Raw genomic sequence first — 12,184 nt, 5'->3', positions numbered from 1 at the left:
TGCTTGGAGCTTAAGTACTTGTCACCATTTTTAAAAAAACACAAACGAGGATGAGGTGGAGTAATAAGGAGGCTGTGATGCTTATTATGTTCATGAAGGTCTGACAAGATAGATGCTAGAATGTAATGGCGTCAAACCAGCCAATGTTTACAGAAATCTTCACATACTGTATATTTATTAACTACATACTCAGGCAGTTTTGTTAACTGACTCTCCAGCTTTACATATCCTAGAAACTCTGCTAAAATAGTTTACTTCACTGAAGGCCTAAATGCCATAGGAAGCTGATACCATGGCTACTGCCTCAAAATGAATTGAAAGAAACTTGCATTACATTCAAAATACTCGTTTCTATTATTTAGTTACCCTGATATGCTTAATATACTGCGATGTTTGCTATTCCCTCTCTTAGATCGGTTCCACTAAAATGTCAGTACCATTCTTCACAGATGTCTTAAAAGTCTCCTCAATGTCATGTAAGTACAAAAGACTAAAGATTTCACTTTAGAGACACAACAAAAGATGTTCAAGATGAGATTTTTTAGCTTGATAATGTCAAGCAGGATGCTCTCTGAAGTTAAATTCTTACTATCTCACTTACTTCATCAGAACTACACACACAAAAGCAAACACTTACCAACCAAGACAACGAGTCTGTATTTCTCATTAGTTTGTCGCCGATAGGGGGTCACCTCCTCATATGTGGGAACGTCAGCTGTATCATACTGATCGCTCTTCTTGCATTCATACATGGATTTATTTGTTTTCTTATCTTTTCTACTAAGACGGAAACTTCTTCTAAAACCAGCTGCAAGTACAAAAAAAATTATTTTTAGCAATAAGAACTACAAAGAGAAACCCCCCAAAAACAAAAATAAAAAAACTCTCAAAGTTGGGTCGGATTTTATTCACCATAATATCATTACCAGTGCAGTTAGTAAGAGGAAAAAGAATAGATATTATACAATTTCATTACAACAACAATTTATAAGAGAATCATCTAACATTTAATTATACAGTTATAATAATGTAAATTTCATTTGGTTCTAAATCACAAAGAATTCTTTTCAGAAATGAATGAGTAAAATAATGATGTTATAACATAAAATAAAGAAGTCAGAAATCATAAAGATATGGACTGACTGATGAACACATTTGATAAGAAAAAGTTAAAAGCACTGTAAAAATATTTTAAATATAGATGATAAATTCTTTCATTCATAAATACTAGAATATTTTATATTATATTCTCAGCATAGCCTCACAACATACCTGTGGCACAGACAGCATCTATTGTTAAATAAAAAGAAAACTAAATTAGGGAGAGCACAGCATCTAACATGCCAATACATGGATCAGGCTGATAGAACCAGCCTGTCCCTAAGAGCAAGTTACTGAACTGTTGAGATTCCAGGGGTGGAGCAAATGCCCGAGCCTCGGGTCTTTTCTCTCCTATGGAAATTCTATGGAAGCCTACTGAAATTTGGAAATAAGTTTCATCGTTTTAATTGTGTACTCTCATCAATAGGTCATATGACCTTTTACTAAAACAATTTTTTAAGTATTTAAATAAATCGTCTGCTGCAAGAGCCCTCTCCGGTCATCATTATCATTTAACATGTGAGCTTAAAAGGCTTAGGCAAAAGTTCCTTTTCTCAGTCAATTCCCATTTCATTCTGCTTGCTTTTCATGTTGTTGCATCATTCTGGTTCTATTTTCTTTCCAGAATAGTGATGTTTACCTTACACACCATTCGAAATTCAATAAGATGTGCACTCAATTTTCAACCTAACCAACCTCTACAGTCTCTCAAAATCCAGACTTTAAGGGAGAGAAAATAGTCTGCTTATTAAAACATTATATATTCTATATCAGCTCCATAGTACAAAACAAAATGCAAGCACATTTTTTAACGTACCTAGATATATGATCAAATTTGATAAGTAGAAAAAAATTTAAATAGAGGTGTTTTATAATAAAATGTGAGAATGTAATAACTGATCTGTGTAAGTTTTAGGGAACATAATGAAGAAGAATAATTATTATCACTGGACTTAAGAAATCAATAGAATTCAAATAAAGGCAATATTAAAAAGAATTATCAATGACTATGGAGTTATATCACTCACCTTATGGATTCACAGTTTAATAAAAATCAATTAAGATATTAAGAATGGAGTGATAAAAGTTCATCTGATAATATATTCATTTCTGTGGCCCAATCAAGAGTCATTCTGATTTTGAGGTGATACTCAGATTATTTGAGGGGAAAGATTTACAAAGGATTTGAAACACGGAAGATCATCGCTCTAAAGTTCTCTTATGAAAGGCAAAATGTAAAAAGGAAAAAGTAAACAGGACAAGTGATGACATACATTGGAATTCTACAAAAAGAGATGCAATTCCAGGGAAGCAAAAGGGGAAATGTGCCAGCCTGGTCCTGGGATGAAGAAAAGATGGGTGAATTCTAAAATCACACATGCAGACAGAATTCAGACTTCGATGTAAAGGGTCGGAGGACAAATTGTTTATTATTCTTTGTTTCTCTTGTTTTCTAGGAAGTTGGGAAAGACTCATGAGAACCCAGAAAAAGGATCCTGTGTATCTCAGAGTCCTCGCAACACCACGCCAGAAGGAGCCGAGAGGCTTACAAGTACTCCTGACGCCGCAGCTCGGTGGTTCTCAGACAACCGTCTCTTCCTAATTTGCAGAAATCAGTTATGCCATCCCAAGCCCACCCCAACTCCGTCACCTGGGCCTGCTGGCCCAGACTGGAATCCATACAAAATGGCTTCTGGTTTAGCACAAAAATTACACATTGGCTATCCTCACTTTTCTACGCTGGTATTTCACAGTCTTCTCATTTCAGGTTCCCACGGCTCTCGTCTCATGGAAGGCAATTAGAGGGAAGGCAAGTAGAACTAGAAATCCCTTCACAATTCTTCCTCGTATGGCAGGAGGGTTTTCCTGAAGTCACCACAAACGTTTGGCACAGGAATGGATCTCACCAGGACATAGATGAGTCACCCAGAGCAAATAAGGTCCAAAAGTGAAAACCCGAAAACTTTAGTCCTGAATTTCGGTGAAAGTGTTTACCTGTTTACCAGTCAGAGTCTTTACAATTAACCGAAGTTTTTACTTTCATGATAAACATAAAGAGATAGTGGAGAAAAGAGCGAAGGTAATCAGATTTGAAATGTGAGGGTCTATGGCCGTCAAAAATGAGGAGCATGGTCCAGAAGATGGTTTGGTGATGTTAGTCGTACAGAAGAGGTGCTTGATAACAGTTTTCTAAATTGAAGTCATTTAAAAAGGCAACAACAAAAACCCTACTATCGTTCTTGTTTCATTTCTTCACGTAAATTTCAACAAAGAAAGCATGCCACATTTGGTATTTTCAAAAGAGAAAATTCTAAGGGGCAGGCAAAAGGACAAAACGCTGCGTCCATGAAGGCGTAGAGCTGGAAGGAACTCTGGCAACCACCCAAGCCTGCTCCGTCCCTGCTCCTGGCCAGCACAGACGTCACCGCTGCACTCGCCCACGCACCGTGACACCGTCCCGACCTCACTCACATCGGTTTTCCAGGTGGCGACTACTAAGCAAGTGGAATTCCCACAGGTTATGAAGCTGAAGTGCCTTGACCCAATACACTCATTTACAACACCAAGGGGACAGGGCAATCAGGTGGCCACACCACTTCTATCAGGGCTGCAGCATCGGTGAGCGTTCAAAAGCAAAGACCAGAGGCAGACAGATCTGAGTGAGCATCTGAGTTCTGCCGCTGACTTATTTACCAGCTGTGAGACTTGCCAGCTTTCAAGACTTCTTTAAGGCTCACTGTCTTAACTCTAAAATGAGGATAATCATAGTATCTACCTGGCAGGGTTGTTAAGGATTAAACAATTCCTGTAACTCGTTTTAGCCCAGGACCTGGCACATGGTAAATACATATACACGTTAGCTGTCAGTCAGCTCTTGATTATGTCTCCAACTAACTGAAAGCACCTGGAAGGCAGAAACATGCTCTACATCCCCGTGTTCCCACGGCACCGAGTCTAGCAAGCAAGGGAAAAATAAATTAAGGGGCTTATTAATAAGTTTTTAATTGGCTAATGTTATAAAAGAGACAAAATATTAAAATTAAAGCCAGATCTAAATATGTTAAATATCAAAAATACCTTTTAAAGTAGTAAGGCATTTTAAAGAAACACAACAGAAAGGTTTAGTATGTATTACTTCTCCTTTCGTTTTCGTAGATACTCTCTCTAGGGATGTATGCTATTTGACTATATTTAAATTTAAAGAGCATCCTTCCTTTCTGTCTTCCACACTCATCATGACCCTGTACTCCCCTGATCCACACATACCTATATATGCTCTATATTTACACCACACGATATACACATACACATGCACACGTATACATTTGTATGCATACGCATAGATACAGAGTAAGAAAACAAGAAAAGTAAAACTCCCAACCCAGAACAACCAACGAAACAGCCAGAACAGAGGCCATGACAAAAGGTATGAAATCCAGAGTACTCATTTGTGATTATTTCTCAAACCAAAAAAGCAAAAACACAAACGCAAAACCAGACTATTTTCCTAGAGTCTATCTTCCACGGGTAGTCAGAGGTGATGGCACATTTGGCATGTCCTTCAAGGCAGCACAGAAATTGTCATTTCCAAACTTCAGTAACCGTCAGTAATGTGTCAGCACCCCTGGGCTTGCAGGAGAAGCTTACAGGAGAGCAAACTCTATGTCAGGAAAAGGGGTTAATAATTTCTTGCCTGCAGGTCTTATGTGGTTCTCTTCTTAAAAGGCAGATCGAAAAATGTGTACTTAAACTGAAAGTCAGCAGAGGGTTCTTTCAGGTAAATGTGAATAAATAACCTAGAACCTACTTAATTCCAGGTCATTTTCAGTGCACAAGTCTTAGCAAGAGCTGGCTTTAAAAAAGAAGAAAGGGAAAGGAACAGTAACAAGGAATTTGGAGTAAGGGAACAGTTTTACATAAAACATATTTTTTCTTATATTTCACATTTTTGTAATTTATAATTGGCTCAACATTTTTATGGACGGGCTTTTTCCAGAGCGCTTACCCACAGCTGCTAGAGATTTGTGTTTTTTAAGGGAACAGCACATTCACTTTATTACAATAGGAAAGTGACTTTACAAGTAAGACTACAGCTGCAGGTCAGCCCTTAATTACAAGGAGACACCACTTATCTAATATTTTCCAGGAAAAATAATTTACGATGGCTTGCGAACTTATCACTTAATTGTGTAGCTTTGATTAAAGCAAATTTAAGTTGCTTGTTATTTGCTCCTTATTTCAGTAAGACTGCAATAAACATCCCAATACATTCCCTTTATTCCATGTCCCTGATGATTTCATTAGGACAAACTGCTAGAAGCTAGACAGATCTTGTCCAGATGCTTCTCAGATCAGTTAATAACAATGTACATTTCCATTAGTAGTAAGTGCAACAGCCCATACTACCTTCTCATAAAAGGACCTCTAATCACTTTAAAATCTTTAGTGATTTGACAAGAGAAAAACTATATCATTTCAACTGCTAGTAGAACTGAACTTTTTTTTCATGTTTATTACTCATTTGCATTTCTTATTTCTTCTGTAAATTGGTCAATACATTTTGATCCCTTTTTGATTAGGGTCTTCATAAATACATACACACACATCTCTTTTAAGGTCACAGCCCTTGGCCCTATTTCTTGCAAAGACATTTAAGATTTTCAATTTTCCTTTTTTGAAGAAGTTTAAAATGTTTATGTGTTTGAATCTGTGAATTTCTTTCCTTTGTGATTTCCACTGTTTTTGACTTTCCTATCCTTAGGTCTGATAAATATGCACCTATATTTTCTTAAGTTTTAAAAAATGGGTTGCATGGCTTTACACTGAATTTTTTTATCCCATCTGGAATCACTCAGCTGTAATCATGAGATCAAGCTTGTGAGGTGAGGCTCTAACTTTGTATTTTTCTAAATAATTAACCAATGGTACCAGAAATACTTACTGAACAATCCTTTCACTATTTGATGTTGATATATATGTTGTACTGAAATACCAGATTTTTATTATTATGTCATGACAAGAAAAGGTGATTCTTGGTCTGAGTTTAGATAATTCTCTTATTAATAATATCAGTACCAAAACAGTAGCAGTAGTGGCGGTGGTAGTGATAATTATTGAGAACTTACTAGATGATAGATACCACTTGAAGTACTTTATGTGGATTAGTTCATTTAATTCTCATAGCAACCCAACGAGGTGGGTATAACAATCCAAGTGTTTAGCTTTTTTAGTGTCATAAAAAAATGATTCCCAAGGCTTTGGTTAAAATATTAAATGATGAAAAAAAGTCAAGAAGGAAGTTTGAAATGTTACTCTACATACCTAGATGTATAATAAAAAAAAAGATGAGCCTGTTACTTGATGAAATAATTTAATATGAAAAAGTTATTAAAGAGGAGCAGATTAATTTAGGGATTAAAAAATGTTTTTCTTTTCTGTTAAAAGACATTTTTTCAAATATTAATTAAGTACAGTTTTGATTCTCCTCTATATTCAGGACAATATGTAAAATACAAAAATATATAAAATAGTGTTACTGCCCCCAAAAACTCCCGATCTACTAGGGGACACAGAAAGTATTCTCAAACACTTGTAACTTAAGGGGTTTCACAACATACCCTCAGGACTAGAAACTAAGATTTTTAGCAAGTACTCTAATCAATAGATATGATTAGCCTTTGACAGTTTTCTCAAGTAAAAAAAATTAAACTCAGTTATGATTTGGTCATTTTCAAAGCTACTTCACTAATTGTATTTATATAACACCATTCATCAAAAAAACATTAGATTTAATGCTTACATGGGTAAATTAAGAATCATTTGTTATCAAAATAAGGTTAATATTATAAATCAATATTATACCTATATATCCTATAATTTCAAATGTTAGCGATATTTTTAACAGTAAAAAATCTTGGAAGCATCCGAAATATACAGAAGTATGGGAATGATTAAATTATGAAGCACCTCTTCAAAGAAATGGGGTTGAAGCCATTAAACGTGTAATGATAAAATTATACAGCACCACAGAAATGGATTTGACATAATAATAAATGGAAAGAGCTGGACAGAATAGTATGCTTACACTATGAGTTTTACCTTTTTACTAATATAAAAATTGGTATGGATACAGAAACATAGAAGAAAATGTATAAAATCAGACAATGGTTCTGTTAGGGAGAGAGGGCTGTGAGCAATTATTTTGTTCTGTTTTTCAAACTTTCCATAATGTTATGTAATTTTATAATTTGAAAAAAAATCCACAAAAACACAGAGTTCAAAATATATAAACAACCAAACAAAATGAAATCCAGTATTAGCAGATGTATTTGTGGTTCTATCAACATGTAAAACAAAATAAATTTTGACTATGTCTCAAAGGTAGGTTCTAGTCTTCTATATTTTGAAATGATTATGGTAATAGATCAAGTTTTTATATTCACAATAGTTAGAAACAGCCAATAAACTAAAATATAAAAAGGAAATGAAAGTAAAAACAACAGACTTTTTTTTTAAATGAGCACATAGTATAAGAACTAAAGGTCAAAGGTCAAGGAAGGTAGAGAACCAGCAGTCTCACCCAAGAAGTGAAGAAGATAAAAGAAAAGCAGTCAGGGTTTTGAAAACTTACAACCAAACTAACAAAATTGATGTGAAATCTTTATTTAAAATCACAATTCGTTATCATATTCTTTGGCTCCCATAAATAACTAACTTGAGTGTAAATTTATAATGTAAATATTTATCATTTTAATGATCTCACTTTTTCATAAAATTTTGACCTTTAAGATAGCACTTGATAAAAAGTACATGATCATTTTATGAACAAACATGTCCATTAATACAAAAGGCCCTCAAACAGAATCAAGGTAACTCACCACCAACACTAACAGCCACAGAAACCACACATGTGAACTAGAGTGAAGTGGGACTCGCCCTTCTGTTAACCCAAAGAAAATCAATACTATTACATTACCACTTGCAATTTTCAAATGCGGCAGTTTCAATCTTTGGTTACATTTCTTTTATATAACCAATCTGGTTTAATAACATCAGATATTATGCATTCCCAGTGTTTTTAATATAATAAGCTTTTACTATGTTTAAATTTTATAGATGTTTGTAGAATGAGAAGCGTCTCAATGAAATCTGCCTGAATTGTAACAGAGCAATACTGATCACAGGCATCTCAAAAATTAGAGATTCATAGCAAGACCCACTCTAAAGTTCCTAATTTTTTAAGGAATGCATTTATTTGATGCAAACAAAATCAAGAAAACTGTTTACTTTCTTAAAAGGCAATAAAAACAAACATTTTCATTCTTTTTTCTCACCTTAAATACATAAATATACTAAAATGTGGATTTCTTTTTTTTTAATTGCAGAGAACTGCCAAAATCATTGTATGAAAACTATTTTTTTGCATCTTAAAACACTGGATTAATTTGACCAAGGAAATATCTAACTAGTTCAATAGGCTCCTTAATTATAAGGAAGAGAAATTTTAACATAAATGAACTTAAGAAGATTAAAAAAAATCTGTGTAGATATTAATAAAAACTAAGCAGCTAGAAATTATTATATAATGTTAGGCTCCAGACAACAAAACATTGAAAATTTCCATTAAAGTAAACATTTTTAATATAATGCCAATGTTGTTATAATGATATAAAACGTAAAAGACATGTAAAAACTATGTAGTAACATGATCCTAAGACAAAATTATTGCTGAAATGATGCTCCCATAGTATGCCAATCATAAAATCACTCCAAAGACAATGAAGGATAATTAAGAACATCTTAAATTGACAAGTAAACATCTTGGGAGGAGGTTTAAATTGACAAGAAATGTCAATTCAAAACTATGAAAGTTACTGAGATCTGAAGAGGCTGGGTTAGTCAGCTTCTACATTCATCTTATAAAACAGTGTCAGGAAAAAAAAAAGTCACCAAAGAAACATAAACATTATCATGAATTATATTAACCAACCATACAGATGCTAATTTTGTATATAAAGGGGGAAAGGCTTTTGAACAAACTAAAAGAAAATTCATCTCTGGAATGTTACAAGTTCAAAGCTGCTCTCAGTAAAATGTAAAGAAATGTTCAAATACTATAAATACCCTTGAATCGTTCAGCTCATCTCAAGCTAAAAATAAAAATAGAAACTCCAAGTACCTAATGAAATCATGGAAGCTAATATAAGATATCAATTTGCAATTTTCAAGAAAAAAATTACTTAGGTCTTAAAAAGTTTTCCTGATACCACTGACAATTTATTTGTAAAGCACAGCACAGCATCACCATAAAAAAAAAGAGAAACCATATGAGAATTTAATTTTCTGCCAGCCAGCTAATAAAGAACTGAGTTCTTACTTACACTTTTAAAATTATGAGAAAATACAGTACGTACACATAAAATTGAATATAAAAATATAGTTCTGAAAAGAGGAGAAAATTGGATTTGAAATTTTAATATATTTTTTTAAGTTGAGTCTATGCAACCTAAAATTCTCCAAGCAGGAATGGTTTCTTTCTGTCAGAGAAAATATTTCCAAGTAGTATTCCAGACATGTTGAGATTACGCAGAGTTCTTTCTTGTTGAAGAGAGAACCTGTACCACTTTTGAAAGAATGCTTCTAAATGTTCTCTTTGTATAAATTTTATTTTTGGGGAAAATATTAAGGCAGTATATTTAGACACAGCTGTACTTATCTACATATCATTCTTTAATAAAATGACTGAATACTGGAGCAAATGGGAATTTTTACTAGATTTAAAAAACAGGCAGTGTAACTTGTTGAGGACCTATGGTACTTAAACGTAGGAGAAATAAGAAACAGGATTAGGAAAAAACACAAAGAAGTAGAGACGGGTAAATAATAACATTTAAAAGAAATAACAGCAAATGAACTGTTTTGTTTTTATTGAACTTCACGGTAAACACTTTAGTTAAATAGAAAGAACAGTCTTAACTTACATAAGTCCCCAAACTGATCTTGTTTTAAAAGAATGCATGAAGTACTCCAGCAAGGGCAGAAGTGGAGAAAAATTGATGATTTTTCAGGAAACGATTCAAAAGAAATTATGTTTGAAGACAGATATACGATAAGCACTGCTTTGTGAATTGATTACAATAAGATTTCTATAATTCATTAACCAGAGGAAAGACATTCTGTAATTCTTACCAATGTTAAAAAAAAAAAAATTACTCTTCATATGGACTGTTTTGTACTACAGTAGGAAAAAGGCGAGAGAATCTTTAAAGCTGACTATTCTACCACTGAGAAGCAATTACCCTTTGGAAGCTGACAGACACACACACCCCCCAAAAATACACTGACTTCCACACCATCCAGCAAAGCTAAATGAAATTTTCAAGAGCTTAGAGGAGGAAATGAATTACTCCTAATAATTCATATATATATATAAAATAAATGGTTTGACAATCGTTATATATAGGCAGCCCCTGACTTAACAGATACTCAACTTTAAAAGGTGCAATTCTCTGCAATTCATTACAGCATACTATCAATTTACCTTCACATTATTATTACAAAATTTTATGCAAACAACACACAACTTCAACTGCCCACTCAGTGAGCTTTTTCCTTCTTTCCAGTAACAGCCAAAGCTCTTTTATTGATAAATACACTGACCTCGAAGAAATGCGGTGTTACACATCAGTGAGAAGCATACCACACAGTGTACTTTCATATCAGTGAGCGCTTACTAAATATGGCTTTAAGATATAATTCTTATACAAATAGACATTCAATTCTTGGAGTATTATATGTTAGTTCTTTCAAAGAGTCAACTTAGATCATTTTGACACGGATTGCATTTTTTAAAAATGTAACTGGTTATCAGGTTAATGGCTATTTACATAGGCTCTTTTGTGCTTGATTTTACGCACTTCAAAGAAAGTGAAAATAATTAAATGTCTCCAACAACTGGGCTGTTGTCCTGATTCAGATGAATAGTGGTCATGGGTCTACAAGTGGACCCAGGGCTGTACTATTTTTGGTCCAAGGGTATTCTGTCCGCAGGTTAGATCACTTCTGTTTTTCCTCTCCCTCTGTGGACTCAGGAGATACAGGGTGTGGAGGTGGATGAAGGGCAAGGGCTAAGGTTCTAAAATAAGCCACAGTCTCAGAATTTCTTCTAAATAGTCCTTGGAAAAGCCCTCATGAGAAGGCTAAATTTCTAGGAACTCCTTTGACTATTTTCCAGAGCTTTCCTAGAACTGGATAAAGGTGCCATGTGCTGAGAATGGATATAAACCCATCCTGTGTATGTGGATGTTCTTTAAAACCAGTAGCACTACAACTTATCTGGGAAAGTAGTGGTATACATTGGGATCTGATGTACACAGAATACTAAGGTCCTTTATATGACATGTGGGAAGTGACTAAAATGTTACAAAGCCATTTCATTTTGTTGGCTTGTATAAATTAAATTACTTCTTTTAGTGAGAGAAACATTTGATGTGGAAGACACATCAAATCTCCAAAGGGTAAATTTTTCCTCAATACAACACTTATCATAGATATATTTAAAGTAGAGTAGGAGAATGGAGACTGCAATGGTTAATTGTATGTGTCCAGCTGGCTGGGCCACAGTGCTCAGATTTTGGTCAAAAATTATTCTAGATATTTCTGTGAAGGTGTTTTTTGGAGGAGATTAACAATTACATCAGGGGACTTTGAGTAAAGCAGATCACCCTCCTTAATGTGGGTGGGCCTCATCCAATCAGTTGAAGGCCTTAATAGAAAAAAGGCTAACTGCCCCCTCAGCAAGAGGAATTCTGCCAGCATACGGCCTTTGGACTTGAACTGCAACTCATTCCTAGGTCTCCAGCCTGCCACCTACCCTGCAGACTTTGACTTACCAAGCCTCCACAATCATGTGATCCCATTCCTTCGAATTTCTGTGTGTGCGCGCACGCGTGTGTGTGCACGTGGGTGTGTGTGTACTGACTAACTGCCTGACTAATACAGAAGATTAGGAGTGAAATGTTAAAATTTTAGAATAAACTAACATTTCCTAGTTAGTGTAGAAATCATTTGCAACATTTTAGCA

At 34.4% G+C, this 12,184-nt stretch overlaps 1 protein-coding gene across 7 annotated transcripts in view; it reads right to left on the bottom strand.

Annotated features, from left to right (window-relative positions):
• The window catches only part of MPP7 (MAGUK p55 scaffold protein 7), a 264,230-nt gene that overhangs the window by 35,002 nt on the left and 217,044 nt on the right, over nt 1-12,184 (bottom strand). For all 7 annotated transcript variants that reach the window (XM_087420720.1, XM_087420721.1, XM_087420722.1 and 4 more), the window contains one exon: nt 638-808. In XM_087420720.1, the coding sequence (XP_087276846.1) occupies nt 638-808 (171 nt within the window). The remainder of the gene's footprint in view (nt 1-637; nt 809-12,184) is intronic.

This window comes from Ceratotherium simum, chromosome 32, assembly GCF_057802395.1.
Source record: "Ceratotherium simum simum isolate JZ-2026a chromosome 32, ASM5780239v1, whole genome shotgun sequence".
NCBI lineage: Eukaryota > Metazoa > Chordata > Mammalia > Perissodactyla > Rhinocerotidae > Ceratotherium > Ceratotherium simum.
This window is presented reverse-complemented; position numbering and strand designations above follow the sequence as displayed.